The 19,146-nt window shown below is 41.5% G+C and overlaps 1 protein-coding gene across 4 annotated transcripts in view; it reads left to right on the forward strand.

Moving 5' to 3' along the window:
- NKTR (natural killer cell triggering receptor) overlaps nucleotides 1-19,146 on the forward strand; it is a 150,910-nt gene that overhangs the window by 106,662 nt on the left and 25,102 nt on the right. For all 4 annotated transcript variants that reach the window (XM_053713749.1, XM_053713750.1, XM_053713751.1 and 1 more), the window contains one exon: nucleotides 9,213-9,305. In XM_053713749.1, coding sequence (XP_053569724.1) covers nucleotides 9,213-9,305 — 93 coding nt within the window. The remainder of the gene's footprint in view (nucleotides 1-9,212; nucleotides 9,306-19,146) is intronic.

Here is a 19,146-nt window from a genome sequence, read left to right on the forward strand (position 1 = left end):
AGGGTACAGAATTGGTTTCAAGATGAGACCTCCTGCAAAGAGATTTTTTCTTTCCCATGTCCCAGTAAATCCAGTGAAAGCTCAAGCATTTCTGAATTGTGTTTCAGATCTAGAGTTGGCTGGAGTAATTATGCCAGTTCCAGTTCCGGAACAGGGGATGGGGTTTTATTCAAATCTCTTCATTGTACCAAAGAAGGAGAATTCCTTCAGACCAGTTCTGGATCTAAAATTATTGAATCGTTATGTAAGGATACCAACGTTCAAGATGGTAACTGTAAGGACTATATTGCCTTTTGTTCAGCAAGGGAATTATATGTCCACAATAGATTTACAGGATGCATATCTGCATATTCCGATTCATCCAGATCATTATCAGTTCCTGAGATTCTCTTTTCTAGACAAGCATTACCAATTTGTGGCTCTACCGTTTGGCCTTGCTACAGCTCCAAGAATTTTCACAAAGATTCTCGGTGCCCTTCTGTCTGTAATCAGAGAACAGGGTATTGTGGTATTTCCTTATTTGGACGATATCTTGGTACTTGCTCCGTCTTTACATTTAGCAGAGTCTCATACGAATCGACTTGTGTTGTTTCTTCAAGATCATGGTTGGAGGATCAATTTACCAAAAAGTTCTTTGATTCCTCAAACAAGGGTAACCTTTCTGGGTTTCCAGATAGATTCAGTGTCCATGACTTTGTCTTTAACAGACAAGAGACGTCTAAAATTGATTACAGCCTGTCGAAACCTTCAGTCTCAATCATTCCCTTCGGTAGCCTTATGCATGGAAATTCTAGGTCTTATGACTGCTGCATCGGACGCGATCCCCTTTGCTCGTTTTCACATGCGACCTCTTCAGCTCTGTATGCTGAACCAATGGTGCAGGGATTACACGAAGATATATCAATTAATATCTTTAAAACCGATTGTTCGGCACTCTCTAACGTGGTGGACAGATCACCTTCGTTTAATTCAGGGGGCTTCTTTTGTTCTTCCAACCTGGACTGTAATTTCAACAGATGCAAGTCTCACAGGTTGGGGAGCTGTGTGGGGATCTCTGACGGCACAAGGAGTTTGGGAATCTCAGGAGGTGAGATTACCGATCAATATCTTGGAACTCCGTGCAGTTTTCAGAGCTCTTCAGTTTTGGCCTCTTCTGAAGAGAGAATCGTTCATTTGTTTTCAGACAGACAATGTCACAACTGTGGCATACATCAATCATCAAGGAGGGACTCACAGTCCTCTGGCTATGAAAGAAGTATCTCGAATTTTGGTTTGGGCGGAATCCAGCTCCTGTCTAATCTCTGCGGTTCATATCCCAGGTGTAGACAATTGGGAAGCGGATTATCTCAGTCGCCAAACGTTGCATCCGGGCGAATGGTCTCTTCACCCAGAGGTATTTCTTCAGATTGTTCAAATGTGGGGGCTCCCAGAGATAGATCTGATGGCCTCTCATCTAAACAAGAAACTTCCCAGGTATCTGTCCAGATCCCGGGATCCTCAGGCGGAGGCAGTGGATGCATTATCACTTCCTTGGAAGTATCATCCTGCCTATATCTTTCCGCCTCTAGTTCTTCTTCCAAGAGTAATCTCCAAGATTCTGAGGGAATGCTCGTTTGTTCTGCTAATAGCTCCAGCATGGCCTCACAGGTTTTGGTATGCGGATCTTGTCCGGATGGCATCTTGCCAACCATGGACTCTTCCGTTAAGACCAGACCTTCTGTCACAAGGTCCTTTTTTCCAGCCGGATCTGAAATCCTTAAATTTAAAGGTATGGAGATTGAACGCTTGATTCTTGGTCATAGAGGTTTCTCTGACTCCGTGATTAATACTATGTTACAGGCTCGTAAATCTGTATCTCGAGAGATATATTATAGAGTCTGGAAGACTTATATTTCTTGGTGTCTTTCTCGTCATTTTTCTTGGCATTCTTTTAGAATACCGAGAATTTTACAGTTTCTTCAGGATGGTTTAGATAAGGGTTTGTCCGCAAGTTCTTTGAAAGGACAAATCTCTGCTCTTTCTGTTCTTTTTCACAGAAAGATTGCTATTCTTCCTGATATTCATTGTTTTGTACAAGCTTTGGTTCGTATAAAACCTGTCATTAAGTCAATTTCTCCTCCTTGGAGTTTGAATTTGGTTCTGGGAGCTCTTCAAGCTCCTCCGTTTGAACCTATGCATTCATTGGACATTAAATTACTTTCTTGGAAAGTTTTGTTCCTTTTGGCCATCTCTTCTGCTAGAAGAGTTTCTGAATTATCTGCTCTTTCTTGTGAGTCTCCTTTTCTGATTTTTCATCAGGATAAGGCGGTGTTGCGAACTTCTTTTGAATTTTTACCTAAAGTTGTGAATTCCAACAACATTAGTAGAGAAATTGTGGTTCCTTCATTATGTCCTAATCCTAAGAATTCTAAGGAGAGATCATTGCATTCTTTGGATGTTGTTAGAGCTTTGAAATATTATGTTGAAGCTACGAAATCTTTCCGTAAGACTTCTAGTCTATTTGTTATCTTTTCCGGTTCTAGGAAAGGCCAGAAAGCTTCTGCCATTTCTTTGGCATCTTGGTTGAAATCTTTAATTCATCTTGCCTATGTTGAGTCGGGTAAAATTCCGCCTCAGAGAATTACAGCTCATTCTACTAGGTCAGTATCTACTTCCTGGGCGTTTAGGAATGAAGCTTCGGTTGACCAGATCTGCAAAGCAGCAACTTGGTCCTCTTTGCATACTTTTACTAAATTCTACCATTTTGATGTATTTTCTTCTTCTGAAGCAGTTTTTGGTAGAAAAGTTCTTCAGGCAGCGGTTTCAGTTTGAATCTTCTGCTTATGTTTTTTGTTAAACTTTATTTTGGGTGTGGATTATTTTCAGCAGGAATTGGCTGTCTTTATTTTATCCCTCCCTCTCTAGTGACTCTTGTGTGGAAAGATCCACATCTTGGGTAGTCATTATCCCATACGTCACTAGCTCATGGACTCTTGTTAATTACATGAAAGAAAACATAATTTATGTAAGAACTTACCTGATAAATTAATTTCTTTCATATTAACAAGAGTCCTTTTTTGTGGTGGTTATGATTTTTTTGTATAAAGCACAATTATTCCAATTCCTTATTTTCTATGCTTCGCACTTTTTTTCTTATCACCCCACTTCTTGGCTATTCGTTAAACTGATTTGTGGGTGTGGTGAGGGGTGTATTTATAGGCATTTTAAGGTTTGGGAAACTTTGCCCCTCCTGGTAGGAATGTATATCCAATACGTCACTAGCTCATGGACTCTTGTTAATATGAAAGAAATGAATTTATCAGGTAAGTTCTTACATAAATTATGTTTTTTTACACTGTTCTGTTTTCATTTGGTTAAGACTTAATAATGGGGTTTTATTATGCACACTGCCCCCAATGCTAATGGCCTTTTATTATTCACATTGCCACCATGTCAACATTGCCTGTAGCACATAAGTCTTGCTACAAAAAAATGTCAGCCAAGTGTAATTATTTTTTAAAACAGATTGACACCTTGTATGCTGCAATTGTTTTTAAATACTCAAACTCCAAACCTTATTTGGAAGAGCCAATTTTGGCTTGAGTCTGCAGAAGACAAAACTAGCGACAATTGTTTGTAGTAAAACATATTAATTTGCAATATATTATCTCTACTGATGCTAATTAGGCATAGATGTGTGACAGGTTATGCTTGTTAAGTCTGAAGTGCAATAAATTACATGCAAATGGGACAATATAAAGAGTGAAAATATATTGCTTGTATATTACAATCACAAGGTGTTGCATAACCCTTTTCTTCTTAAAAGGAAAGAGTCCACAGCTGCATTCATTACTTTTGGGAAATAAGAACCTGGCCACCAGGAGGAGGCAAAGACAACCCACAAAGGCTTAAATACTCCTCCCACTCCCTTCATCCCTAGTCATTCTTTGCCTTTCGTCTTAGGAGGTTGGCAGAGAAATTTTTAATTTTTGTTTTTTGTCTCTTATGGAGGGTAGTACTCTTCGGCATGGGACAGGAGTTTTAAGTAGTCCTGTCAGTCTCTCACTGAGGGCTTGGATGAAAGTTAGAGTCCGGAGATGCAGGTTGAGTCTTTCTGCGAAACCATCCCGACTCAGATTAACCGCTCCACAAGCAATCGGCGTTGTCTCACTTCGCTCCACTGCCTGCTATCTTCTCTCAAGTCCATGGCGGAGGCGATGCTACTATCAGTCACACTTGAAAGGCTGTGTTCCTGTTCCACTGCGTAGATTCCGGTAAGATGGTTTCATTTTACTTTATTCATCAATGTACTGTAATGTGAATGTTTTCCGAGAGGCTACCACCTTGCGGGTCTAACTTATCATAAGGGTCTCAGTGAGTCTCTTGTAGTATCTTGGAATCGAGGGTTAATATCTCCTGAGGGGGTTTATTGAATAGGGGGTTTATAATCCTGTTTGTTATGTGATTTAACCTGCTTATGTGTGATGCGTAAGGGCTCAAGGTTTGGAACATTAAGGCCTTTGGAAGTGACGCAGCCTTTTGGTTGGGCATGCTTTTTTGGACTGTACGGTTCACCTTGTGTTTGGGTGTGGTTACTTTCCGTTTTCCATTTTCCCATTCCCGACCGTGTGCCGAAGGAAATTTTCTAGTCCGCAGGGGTCTGGTCATAGGAGGTGGTGAGTGCCCCAGCCATTGGGGGTGTCGGTGCCGTTTTTGTTTTTACTACTTTAGTCCATATTTCAATATCCTCTACCAGTTATGGAGGATTCTGATGCTGAGACTATTTTGATTTCAGATTGTGTATCCGATGAAGAATCCAGATTGGCCTCGTTGACACCTGTCAACCAGTTTTGTTCCGTATGCCAATTCAGAGCGCCTGGTTCCTCGGGCTCAGGGAATCAAGGGACTACTGAGCCATCCGCCTCTGGGGGTCCTGTCCTCCGAGAGGCGAGTTCCCTACAAATTCATACTTCTAAACATGCGGTTGACCCAGTATCTGATTCCTCCATGCAGGGTGGGGTGTTCCCCCCCGGAGGTTGCAGAGCGTTTTCACTTCCACATAATGTTGGCGATTGTTCGTCTGCAGAGTCCAGACGTTTGAGAATGTGCTGGTGCCCTATTGTCCCTGGCCTTCCGTCTTTGGGAGGGCCTCTACAGTTCCCAGCGGGTGTAACTGTCCCTGAGTGTTGTGCCTTTCATTACAGGATTGTGCGCATTCGCATATTGCTCAGACATGTTTTTCAGTTATTGAATGACCCTATCGTTGCCTGATACGGGGATTGTTAAAAATGTCTGTATTCTGTTTTTTCCCCTATGAGGGAGAATTATGCAGCTTGCTGGTTGGGACCCTAGGTTCAAGCTGGTCCTGTCAGGTTAGCGCAGTCTTGCGGCTGATCAGACACGTGGCGCTGTTCTGCTCGGCTGGTTTGGTGGAAGCACGAGGTGGAGTGCTCAGGTTATTGTTTTTCATGTTCAACTAAGCATTCGAGAGGACCTCTGGGTCCGTGAGGTGAGAAGGATTGTTTCAGTCCTTATAGCCTTTAGTCATAGATGACCGGGCAGAGAAGTTTTCCGCTGCATCACTGTATTTGCCATCTGATTTCATCAGATTTTAGAGTTTTCCTCCCCATGGGGTGGAGGGTTGGAGGGCTTAATGCCCCTTACCGCAATTGAGAGGTTTGGTCTTCATTTTTAGGCTTCAGGATTTGTCCTTTTAGGCTTGATCCAACAGCATGTACAATATAGCTGTCTAGCATGCGGAAGGTTTGCAGTTTGAAACCGGTTGCAGAGCTTGACACCTTGCAGGTGTATGCGTAAGCTATTTAGACTGTATCTAGATGCAGCTCTTACTCTTTGACGTGTTCTGTCTGAGTTATAAGAGACCATCAGGTCTTCTTCCAATGTCTTTGGGTGAGTGGATCTCCTGTTTAGGATCTGTGTTTCTGGGTGATGGTTGTTCCCTGCGGGGACTTTGTTTAGCTCTGGGTTTTCCGGAGTTGGGTAGGCTTAGTGCCTTTCTCTTCCTTGTGTCCTCTGCTTGTGTGGAGGTGATAGAGATTAGTCCTGCTAGTAGGATTTTCTTTTGACCTCGAGGTATCCCTTGGTTGTCCTGAGGCTCTGAGAAGTATTTTTATACGACTTCTAGCCTTGGCCTTGGACTTTAGCTAGGGGTGGTTCCTTCTTTTGGTCGGGTCTTTCGAGTTCTTTTCGCTATCCGAATTCTCTGGATATGCATCCATACCCTTGTGTCTGGCTTTTTGGCCAGTTGTGGTGTTTAGTTCTAGGCTAAGGTTTGCCTGAACTATTAGGTGCCCGGATCTATTTTCTCCCTGAGACTTCCGGTTGCTGAAGCTTCATTTGGCCTTTTTCCTGACCCATTCTTGAGTGGTTTTGGAATCTTGGATCTCAGGGCTGGTTGGGGTGTTCCTCGGAAGTGGGAAATTGGGCTTTGTCCTTTCTCCATCTACCTAACCTGGTCATGGAGTATTTTTTTTTTTTTTTTTTAACTCTTTTACAGAGAAGCCCATGACATCTGGTGGTTAGCCGTGTGGCTTGAGCCTCAAGGGGGGTTGGTTCATACCCAACTGCTGGCGTTGGATGTCCAATTTCTGGTGCACCTAAGGGTTGCATTCCCCTGGTCAGCTTTCCAGTGTTCCCGTGGATTCTCTGCTCTGCAGGCGAATGGGTTGGCTGTGCCCCTGCCCGGCAAGCTACTTGTAGGGGGGTCCTTTTCTCGGATATCTGTGTTGGGAATTTTTCTTCCCATTAGCCGGTGACTTCGGGCCTTGAGGACAGTTGTTGCCCTTCCGACATCATTCCTTTTCTTTAGGGGATATTCTCCTTCCTAGGGAGATAGAGTCCTTGCCTGGAGCTTCTCCTGGATGGGAGGCGGAAAGGTGGGGTTGGTTCCCCCTGGTGTCTTGCTGGGCCTTTATTTGATAGATCCTTAGGTCTATGGCCTTGTTGTCTGTTTTCAGAGTCGGGTTGTACTTGTACTTTGTGGGGATGACTGTGGTATCCTTACGCTCGTTCCTGTACCTGTTTCGGGATTCTTTTGTTCCCCTGTATTGGATCCCTGAGGCTGGGTTGGTCCAGCTGGGTGTGGGTCTGCAGGTCAGGATGGCCGAGCGGTCTAAGGAACTGCATTCGGGCGCAGTCTCCTCTGCATGTGTGAGCTTTGTTGAGTCTATCCTGTTAGCTTAGTCTGCTAGGGTATAGATTTTCCTTTCAACTTGCTCCATTGATTAGAAGAGGGTTTACTCTTCCTTCGGGTTCTGAGGGTATACACTCCTTCTTGGGGGCCTCGATTGAGGTTTTGTGTTCCCCTTTTTAGGGACCTGTATATAGGTCCAGCTACTTAGATTGCCCAGAACGTGCCCTCTGTCTGGGGGTGGCTTTTGCTGTCTGTTTCTTGCTTGACTGCTTCTTCCTTGCAAGTATCCTCTGTCGTCCTTGTATTGACTATGTTCTCAAACATGGGGTTTTTCACCTGGGTGTATTACACACTTTTTCATGGTCGAATGCTCTGGTATTCTATGGTCAGACCATGGGAGGACAGTTGCAGGATGTTGGAGAGAACTCTGTTCTGTCTCTGTGCCCGGTCTTATCCTGGGTTTCGCTTAGTAATAGGTGTTGCCTCCTTTCCCTGTTTGGGCCCCTTTGGGTCTCTGTGAGCTGGGCTCACTTGTCGAGGTGCTCTTTTTGTATTAGGGGGCTTCGGCTAGTGTCTCCTTGATTTGTGGAGATGAGCGGTGGGGGACCTTTTGTTGGGCGACAGTGTCTCCTGGAGGACTGTTGGCTCAGTCGAGTCTGTTGCGATCTCTGGTTTGGCTTCTGGACTAACTGCGAGTCAGTGTCATTGGTGCTTTTCCTCTTAAAATTTTAACGGCTTCTAACGAAGCAGGGTTTTTTATTGGTTAGAGGTTCAGGCCTGGTGTCCTCAGTATGGGCCGCCTATTGTACCCTCCCGCATTGGCATTCTGTGTCCTCTATAGCTTGGGTATTGTTTTCCCAAAAGTAATGAATGCAGCTTTTTTTTTTTTTTTTTTTTTTTTCCCATTTAAGAAGAAAAAAAAATTATGCTTACCTGATAATTTCCTTTTCTTCTGATGGAAAGAGTCCACAGCTCCTCAACCCTTAATTTTATGTGGGGCGTCCTTATATTCTTCTGGCACCTTTCACCCTGATATTTCTTCTACTGTTCCTTGTTTCTCGTCCGAATGACTGGGGGATGAGGTGAGTGCGAGGAGTATTTAAGCCTTTGGCTGGGTTGTCCTTGCCCCCTCCTGGTGGCCAGGTTCTTATTTCCCAAAAGTAATGAATGCAGCTGTGGACTCTTTCCATCAGAAGAAAAGGAAATTATCAGGTAAGCATAATTTGTTTTTTTATGCACACTGCTAATACAAGTAAAGACTAATGTCTTGCAAGCTATTTGTAGTGTATGTAAAAGTCCCCTGTGTGCTGGTGTCACTAGGCACACTTACCTTAATGTCTCAAAATTTCTGCTTTGCAGTCAAATGTTTTTCCCTTACCATGCATCGCCTTTAATAATCAGTGTGTGCACATGTGCGGTGATACTCTTCCAGGCCTCAGCATACTGTGAGTTATTCTAAAAACAGGTCTAAGCATCTATAACAAACATTCATTTCATAGGTTCACCATCACTGATCTAGTCTTTAACTATAGTTATCTGGTATCCATTGCTGTGGCCTATCAGAATCCAGGGTAAATCGGCTTTGTTGACAATCTGGGCAATGAGTGTGTGGCACTTAGAAGGGTGAGATAAAGTGCAGCATATGTACTTATACAGGGTGTAGCATGTCTGAGGAGCACAAGTGTAAAAAAGATCAACTTTTGCATAATGTTTTGTTTTCACCAGGCTTAAACATTTTGGGGTATTATGTGTCGTCTCCTTGCTATAGCATAGAACACAATAAGTTTATCATAGTTCTATTCAGTACTGAAATCAAGAGTTTCCTTGGTTTTTCACATTGACGTGATAACTTACCCTTACATTGTTGAGCCATTTTTCACCCTTTAAAGATAAATGCTTCTCAGTTGTTTACATGCTAGCATTTAACAAATGTTTATTTACATGCTAGTATATCATTAAAGTATGTGAGTTTGAAATTAATCTGAAATAATCACCTGAAAGGCACTAATATAGGAATAGTGTTTTCCTATCTATGCTATGAAATATACTTACCTTAATTCTGAAATAATGTTTTCTGCAGGAGCAGGTCTTATACCAGTTATTACAGCAGGAGCCGGAGTTGTAGTAGAAGCCCTACGCCTAAAAGATCACGAAGTTACTATAGACGCTCCAGGTACTTGCAGTATTACCACTAAAACAAACTGTAGTACAAAAGCACATAATGCTGTATTGTCCCTTGAACAAAAAATGGTTGTTAGCAGTAGGCAATAGAGCACATTTTAACTACTCAACTCTAGTTCTGAACATCATTGGTATTTTGAAACTTTCACACCTCATGTAAGAAAATATGCTTGGTTCTTTAAAACAACTTAATTTCTTTCCTAAGATATGGCGAGTCCACAGCTTCATCAATTACTGTTGGGAATATCACTCCTGGCCAGCAGGAGGAGGCAAAGTGCACCCCAGTCAAACTGTTAAGTATCACTCCCTTCCCACAAACCCCAGTCATTCTCTTTGCCTCTGTCAATGGAGGAGTTGAAGTTTTTGGTGTCTGAAAAAAGAATTGGATTTCTTTTGCTTCAAGCAAGATTTTATTATTTTGAAAGCCAGAGTAGGCTTACTCTGATCTTTCCTGTGTTCTGGTTATAGCTGTAGTCCACGTTAATCTCTTCAGTAGAGTAGTGGTGGCTTTAAAGCAGTAAGCAACTTGTGAGGTGGGCCTTGCTGCGTTTTCCTAACATGGTTGCTGCCCTAATATTGAAAGCCAGAGTAGGTTTCCTCTGATCTTTCTTTTTTCTACAGGTCTCTGTGAGGAGTGGCTTCCTCTCGCGCAAGGTAAACTGTCCACCTGACGGACGGCTAGATGCAGGTAAGTGCCTTTTTGTCTTTCAATTCTTGAGACTGGCACTGTAATGGACTGCAATAATTATTGGGACTCAGTATATCCTCAGTGAGGATATCTTTATAGGCAGGGTGCAGGCACTTTTAATGTATGTGAAAGAGAGACTGCAGTTAACTCTTTAATAAATTACATTGAAGGGGTTGACATGTTAGGCATTTTTATTTTTGGAAATACCCTTGGGACAATTTTGTTATACTTTTTTTTTTATCCCTTTTATACTAGGTTACAGTTTGAGCGGCTGCTTTTGAGCATGCTGAGTCTGCTCTGGAATAGCTCTTAATGGTACGTGCGCCTGTTGCGCAGTTTCTTACAAACAGCTCATGCGTCCTTTTCTTCTCCACTCAGGAAGGAGCTGGGGAGTTCGTGATTTGTCCCTACTGTTCTTTCATTTAATTGTTTTGACAGTGGAGCGGTTTTTACTGTGGGGTTTTTCTTGTGCGCGCTTTTTCTTTGTTGTGTAGGTGGCTCCGCCTCCCTTCTTCCTGTGCTTGGAACCAAGCCATTTTCAGTCCACGGCTGAGCACGGTCATATGTACCTCCTCCGATATCCATCTGAGAACAGAGAGGTGATGTTAACTACTGTCTCTGAGCATCCAAGCCCTAATTAGGACTATTGCAAAGAAAGTGGTTTTTGAGAGTAATTTATTTATATATTTTTAATCATTTGTTAGAAATTATGGGTTCATGCAATACTGTTGTCATAAGGGTGCAATGCTGCTAATTCAAAAGCAGATGTCATGCTGCTTTGTAATCCTATCTGATAGGCTTGATTTGAGTTATTCCTACAGGGAAATCCTTAATATTTAAGGATTTCATGCCCTGAGGCATTTTTTTGACAACACAACTTTTTTGGTTGCATGCAATTTTTTTGTTCTCTTTATAAGTGAGAACTTTTAAAATTAAAGAAATATTATTTTAATTTTTCTTAGCCTCATGTCTCTCAGGATGAGGCTTTAAAGGCTTTCTCTTCAAATGCCACAAGCCTCTATGGCTTCACATACAGTGCCCTGCAGTTTCTCTCCGCCTCCTGGAGGAGTTTATTTGTAAGCAGAATTCTCTGCCAAGGTATCTTTGGCTGTATCTAAGGTATTATCTGCCTTTCCTATGCAAAAGTGAAAACGCAAGTGGAAAAATAGAGATTCAGACAGTAAAGTTTCTGATCCAGTTCCGACTAACCAAGTTGCTCTCTCAAGTCTGGAGAGGAAGATACGTTGGTAGCTTTTGAGGGTGAAATTTCAGATTCGGACAGTGTAAATCCTCCTTCTGATGCTGAAGTTGTATCCTTCAGATTTAAGCTTGAATACCTTTTGTGTATGGTTAAAGGAGGTTTTGGCTAATTTGGAGCGACTCTGATATGTATGTCATCAACCCTAAAGAATCTAGTAAACTTTATAAGTACTAGGATTCCTCTGTGGAAATTTTTCCTGCTCCAGACCATGCTAGGAGATTTTTTACAGGAATGGGAGAAGTCGGGCTTTCTTTTTCCCCTCGACTCCCATCTTTAAAAATATGTTTCCTGTCGCTGTCTCAATTAAATATCAGAGCGCACGGTGCCTAAAGTAGTAGGGCATTTCTACTCTGGCTAAGAGAACTAAGATTCCTAGAGAGGATAGATGCTCTTTTCAGGATCAATGGACTAAGCTGGAGGCTTGCATGGAACAAGTGTGGCATCTTATTGGTGCAATGCCTTGTCTGATTCCATTTTGCTAGGGACTCCTTTGGAGGAGATCCAGAGCAGAATTAAGGCTTTTAAGCTAGCCAATTCTATTTCTGATGCTACCATGCCAGTCTTTTAGCCGGGAGCCAAGATATCTGGCTTCGCTGTGCTAGCCCGTGGGGTGTTGTGACAATATTCTTGGTCAGTGGATTTTTTTCCCCCTGAGTCCAAGCTTCTGGCATTTTCTTACAAGGGTAAAACCTTGTTTGGTCCTGACCTGACAATAGTATTTCTGATTTTACTGGTGGAAAAGGGTTTTTTCTACCACAAGACAAGATGAATAGACCCTAAGGAGTTTGCCCCCAATCCGGGTTTGGATCAGTGTGGGCTGAATCTCTCTGTCTTCAAACATGGATACAAAATGTCCCAGGCTACGGACATAGTATCTTAGGGTTACTAAATAGAAATCATACTTTTCCTCCCAGTGGCAGGTTCCTTCTCTCAAATTTATCTGCAGGCCAGATAATAGTGAGGCATTTTTTGAAGTGCTTTCGGGACCTCTCTTCTCTGTAAGTGATAGTTCCAGTTCCTGTAAGGGAACAGGGTCTAGGATTTTATTCATTCCTGTTCTGGGTTCCCAAAAGGAGGGATTTTTTCGTTCTCTGGTAGATCTAAAGTGTCAACAGATTTTATCAGGGTAACGTCCTTTTCAAATGGAAACCGGTGGTTCCATTTTTCCTTTGTTCCAAGAGGGTCAATTCATGGTGACCATAGAGCTGGAGAACGCGTATTTTCAAGTTCCTGAGCTTTGCCTTTCTGTCAAACTATTAGTTTGTGGCTCTTCCCTTTGGCCTTGCCACAGCTCCCAGTGGGAGCTATCTTGGCAGTGATCAGGTTTCGGGGAATTGTTGTGATGCCCTTCCTGGACAACATAATGGGTATTGGATTATGATACACTGAACTGGCAACACAGACAGCTCAGCATGCTAAGGCACTGTGGCTGAGCCCTGTAGCAACCCAAGGGTTGCAGGTTCGATCCCCGGCGAGGTCCACTCAGCCTTTCATCCTTCCGAGGTCCATAAAATAAGCAGCGCCTTGAGACCCTTACGGGTGATTAGCCGCGTTTTACAAGTTTCCAATACATACAGAGCTCAGCATGCTAAGGCACTGTGGCTGAGCTCTGTAGCAACCCAAGGGTTGCAGGTTCGATCCCCGGTGAGGTCCACTCAGCCTTTCATCCTTCCGAGGTCGATAAAAATAAGCATCGCCTTGAGACCCTTACGGGTGACTAGCTGCGCTTTACAAGTACCCAATACATACAGAGATCTTGTTTTTTCTTCATTCCCACGGGTGGGAAGTGAATCTGAAAATGAGTTCCCTTGTTCCTTTTACAGAGGTAGTTTTCTTAGGGGCCATATTAGTTTCCCTATCTTTGAAGATATTTTTGACAGAGGTCAGAAAATCAAGTATTTTTCCTCTTGCCTTTTTCTGCTCTCTACTGTTTGGGCCTTCAGTGGCCCAATGTATGGAGGTAATTGGTCTGATGGTTGCTTCATTGGGCATCATACCTTTGCTCGTTTCCATGTGAGAGTCTGCTGTTTTGCACGATCAGTTAGTGGAACAGGGATCAGGTGGTTCTCGGAGGATAGATCTAGATCTGTCGACTTGAGATTCTTCCTGTGGTGATTTTCTCAGGAGTTTCTGTCTTGAGGCTCATGCTTCCGGGGGAATTTCCTGAGTAATAGTGACCATGGACATCAGCCTTTTGGGTTGGTTACTATGGACTTGGGAGGAGTCGGCTCTCTCCATAACCATCCTGGAGTTGAGTGACCAGGATGGAGTGATGCTTGGGCCTCAGTGGTTTTAGCCAGTTTTCAGGTTCTAGTTGGGCAATTTCATCTTGACGGTTTACATCAACCACCTGGGAGGAACCTTGAGTTCCTTAGCCATGATTGACGTGTATTGTTCGGTGGGAGGACGCTCTCATTTGTTGTATATCCACTATTCCCATTATAGGGGTGGATACTGGGAACTGACTTCTTGAGCAGTCATATTTTTTTATCCCGGGGAGTGGGCGCTCCTCACGGAGGTATTCTCCAGGTTAACCCTCAAATGGGAGGTGTTGGAGATGGCAGTACACCAAGCTTCCAAGTTAAGTTTAAAGTTCAAGAGATCAGCATGCTGCTCTGTTAAATTCCCTGGTGGTTCCTTGGGATTTCAGTCTAACATCCCTGTTCCTCAGTTTGCTCTCCTTCCACGAGTTATTGCTCGTATCAAATAGGAGTGAGCATCAGTATTTTAAATAGTTCCTGCTTAGTCTCGCAGGATCTGGTATACAGACCTAGTGGGGTTGTATCTCTTCCACCTTGGTGGTTGTTTCTGAGGAAGGACCTTCTTATACAGGGTCCAGTTCTTCATCCAACTTTGTTTCTCTGAAGCTTTCTGCTTGGAGATTGAATGCTTGATTCTGCCTAAGCGTGGCTTTTCTGAATTGGTCACTGAGACCATGATTTAGGCTCGCAAGCCTGTTACTGGTAACTTTTAACACACTGGTCAGGATTTCTAGGGGTTTTGTCCTTCTCCAGGAAGGTCTGGAGGACGGTTTGTCAGTCAGTTCTCTGAAGGGTCATATTTCTGAGTTATCCTTTTTTACACAAGTGTCTGGCGGATGTGCCAGATGTGTACTCTTTTTATCAGGCCTGTGTTTAAGTCTGTTGCTCCTCTTGGGGCATTGACCTTGGTTTTTAAGGTTTTGAAGCAGGCTCAGCTTGAGCCATAGCATTCCATAGATTTAACATTTTTATCTTGGAAAGTTTTCTTTTTTGCTATATCTTCTGCTCGGAGAGTTGAGATACTCTCGGCTTTACAGTGTGATTTGCCTTATCTTTTTTCGGATACAGCGGTTATTTTTCCTAAGTGGAAATATTGTTTGGGAATTTGTTTTTCCTTTTCTGTGTCCTCATTCTTATATATTGGGAAATGTGTGTGCACATTTTGGATGTTGTGCGTGCTTTAATATTTTTTTCTACTGGCAACTAGGGTTTTTGCCAGTCTTCTGGTTTTGTTTGTTTTCTTTGTAACAGAAAACTACTTCTCTTTCTTTGGTTGAGAGTTGGGCTGCAGTCTCCTGAGAGAGTTATGGCTCATTCCACGAGGGCTGTCTCTTCTTTTTGGGTTTTCACAGATGAAGCCTCTGTGGATCAGTTTTGCAAGGTTGCAACTTGGTCTTCTTTGTTGCATACTTTTTCCAAATTTGTTAATTTTGCCTCGGCTTATTTTGCGAGAAAGGTTCTTCAAGCGTTGGTGCCTTCTGTTAGGTCTGCCTGTCTTGTCCCTCCCTATTCATCTGTGTCCTCTAGCTTGGGTATTGGTTCCCAACAGTAATTGATGAAGCCATGGACTCACCATATCTTAGGAAAGAAAACAAAATGTATGCTTACCTGATAAATTTCTTTATTTTCGTATATGGGGAGTCCACGGCCCTGCTCTTTCTATTAAGCCAGTTATTTTGGACTAAACCTCAGGCACCTCTGCACTTTGTGTTACTCTTTTTTTCTCTATTTACTTTCAGTCGAATGACTGGGGTTTGTGGTTAAGGGAGTGATACTTAACAGTTTGGCTGTGGTGCTCTTTGCCTCCTCCTGCTGGCCAGGAGTGATATTCCCAACAGTAATTGATGAAGCCGTGGACTCACAATATCCGGAAAGAAAGACATTTTTCAGGTAAGCATACATTTTGTTTTTTCAAGGTCTAACTGGTCAGATATCCATATGCTATATATGAGGTTGCTAAAGAACAACTGGGCTACTAAGCAGCTTGGACAAAATAATTATCCTTAGAGACGTACACTAGAATTTTCTTTGCATAAATGTTTTTGTAGATAATCCATTTATATAGCCCATACAAGGTTTTTTGTTTTTTTTTAAATTTGTGCTAATTTTCAGACTCCTAACCAAGCCCAAAAGTTTTAGAAATAGACTGTTGTCTACCTACTCCAGCTTGCTCTTGTTTGTGTAAAGGGTCTTTTCATATGCAGGGGATGGTGGAGAGGGGAAGTGTCTGCTCTTTTTGCTTTTTCAGCCCAGTTTAGTGGGTGTCCCAGCCTAACATTTTCAACAGTGCTAAACTGGGAGCTTCTAAGTAATTTTTTAAAAGGTTTTATACTAAATCAGTACCTGTGCATATTATTCTTTATAGTAGTGTCTGTTACATGCAGTTATATGAAAATTGGTGTATACTGTCCTTTTTAAGTGTTTGAAAAAATAACAAACCGTACCTTGCACATAGTTATGCCTGACTACGCTTTTCTTTGTGTTTTATATAGATATACTGCTTGTATAAATCTATAGATATCTTGTAAAATTAAACAAAACATCAAGGGCTACATTTAGAAGTAGGGCACAAAAATTCAAATAAAATAGTAAGGTGATTTAACATAGCTGGAGCACAATATCAAGTGAGTGCTAGTATAGTGCCCGCTAACATCTTACTTTGGCATACATACACCTTTGACCCTTGAAATATACTATGTCCTTTAATTGTGCCACAAAATCTTTTTTTTTTTTTTTTTTTTTTTATTTAAATTTAAATAAACATACATCATAACAATACAATACTTGTGTTCTGAACATTATAATTTACTATTTAAGTATATTGGATGCATGAATGAACTTATGGTGATAGAATTTAAATATTAAATTAAAGAGAAGTGCCTTACGAAATTCAAAGAAGAAGAGAAAAAAGTGGAAAAGAGGGGAGGAGAAGGTAATAGAAGGTGTGGGAGGGTGAGTTAGAGGGAAGAAGCCCGTATGAGTTCACTATTGAAAGTGTATGTCGGCTAAGTGTGTCGCTCACCCTAGGTAGTAGGTAATTTAAGTTTGGGACACTGGTAAAAATACTACTGTGTGTCTTAAGGGTTGCAGGAACTCTTCCTTCTTGGAAGTGAAGTTTTACTGGGAAGAGCATCTATTGTGTTTCAAATATCCATATTCTTCAAGAGTGAAAAGTTCAGTTACTCTGTCAACCCACATAATTTTGGAAGGGGTTAGTGTGTTTTTCCAATGTCAAGCAATTAAAGATTTAGTAATGCAAGTCTTGGGGTCAAGGAGAAATTGTTTTAGGACTAACCAAAAGTAGGTTTCTACTTTTCACCATAGGGATTGAATCTTGGAGCAGTGCCATCATATGTGAAGTAAACTACCACATCCCCTCCAACACTTCCCGGAAGCTTCTGTGTATATAGTACTGATTCTCAGCAGGGTTAGATACCATGTAAGGAGTAGTTTGGTAGAGGATTGGTATTGGATACATTTTCCCCATTCTTTTACATCTATGTGTGTTTCTAAGTCTCTTTGCCATCTATTGGCGTAATCTAATAATTCTGCCTCCTCATGGGTTTGTAGAAGTTTGTGATAGGGGGAAGGGATGTTTAAAATTAGAAGTCTGTATAAAATGTGAAAGTTGTGCATATTTGAGCCAATTCATAAACCATCCCCCTCCTATTTCTTTCCTAAGATATGGAGAGTCCACAACGTCTTTCAATTACTAGTGGGAAAATCGCTCCTGGCCAGCAGGAGGCGGCAAAGAGCACCACAGCAAAGCTGATAAGTGTAACTCCCCTACCCATAATCCCCAGTCATTCTCTTTGCCTCTGTCAATGGAGGAGGGGAAGTCTGGTGTCTGAAATAATTAATTCCTTTTTCGGGTACTTTTCCCTGCCAGCAAGGATTTGGGTTTACCTGAGTCCACGTCAATCTCTTCAGTAGAGTAGTGGTGGCTTTTAAGCAGTTAGGAAGTTGTGAGGTAGTCCATGCTTTGTTTCCGAACATATTACTGCCCATGGTACAGAAAGCCAGAGTTGGTTACTCTGTTCTTTCTTTTTCTACAGGTCTCTGTAAGGAGTATGGGTCCTTTCACGCCTTGTGAGCTTTCTTCCTGCCGGACAGCTAGACTGCAAGTAAGTGCTTTTGTCTTCTAGGTCTTGGAGACTTGCACTTCAGAAGAATATTTCATATGCAGTAGATGGGGACATTTTTAAAATCCTTTATACAGGATTCTATTTGGCAGTGGGCAGGCACATTATGTATGTTAAAACTAGGGGTTAATCTTCCCTTTATTGGGAGGTTTTTACTCTTTGGGCTTATTTTGTGGAAATGCTTTATCAGTATGTGTGTGGGGCTTATGTTTTATACAGGGATTTATGTATAAACTTAAAATTTGGCTTTTGATTTTCTTCGCTTGCTTAGCTAGAACAGGCTAACTGACAGACTGCTTGAGCGTTTGTGTAAATTTATCTCCGGTGTTGTAGGCAGAGGGAAATGCGCGCCTTTTACTTGCTGTGTAGTTTCCTCTCTCTGCCAGTCATGTGACTTCTCTCTGCTGTCGGATATTTACGGAGCGGCGTCATTGAATTTCAGTCTCTTCAGTGTCGATCTACTATACGATCGTTTTAGAGACTTCTGGCAGCCATATTGTGTATGTCTTACGGTAAGGCACCTCAGCCTGTCTGAGGTGTAGGGGGCCTGATTGGTTTATTATTTTAAATATTTTTTGTGGTATTAAAAATTCTTAAAGGGACTGTGTATTTAAAAAAAAATTACAATTTGGTGAATTTTTTATTTAGTGACATGGAAGACTGTTCTTTTGACAAATGCTTATAGAAACACACATATTTAAGAAAAGTGCTGAGCCTGAAGTTACAACTGAACCACTCTCAAACCACCTCCCTTAAAGTAGAGACAAGCCAAAGATTACAAAAGGAAATAAAAAACAGGGCGCTAGAAGTAACAAACAAATTTATTCTTAAGACATCTAGTCATAATCTTTTAACACAATGAATATAGTAAGTTCGCAAATTAGAACTCCTGTACTCCAGGATCTCTTGATGGAAATAAAATTATCGTCTAATAATACACTTGATAGAAAGGGACGTCTCCCTTATATTTTAAAAGCCTAATACACAAAATACATCAGATACACAATTTTTTTTTAAAAAACGCCCTATATACAGTGGTTGCAAATATATATATATATTATATTATATATATATATATATATATATATATATATATATATATATATATATATATAAAATAGAAAAATTATAAAAAATTTAATATACCACCTTAAGATAAAAATAGGTAAAAAATGAACGTCCCAAAATTCTTCATGTAATAAAGCGTGTCCCAAATGCTTTTCCAAAGAAATGGTAGAAAAATTATAACTGATAATGTTATAACTGTTGATGTCTCCAAATCGACAAATTGTCCAAAGCTCCAAACAAAAGATGTTGAACATTGTTGAAAGTTGTTACACAAATATGTTATATAGCCACAATGTAGCAAATGTATTGTGTACTCCTGGTTATGCGTGATACATAGTTACTCTGTTGCGGAAATGTAAATAACCTCCTTGAAACGTTTTTTATAATACAATGCACCAAATTCCAAATGCTCT

This window comes from Bombina bombina, chromosome 5, assembly GCF_027579735.1.
Source record: "Bombina bombina isolate aBomBom1 chromosome 5, aBomBom1.pri, whole genome shotgun sequence".
In the NCBI taxonomy this organism is placed as follows: domain Eukaryota; kingdom Metazoa; phylum Chordata; class Amphibia; order Anura; family Bombinatoridae; genus Bombina; species Bombina bombina.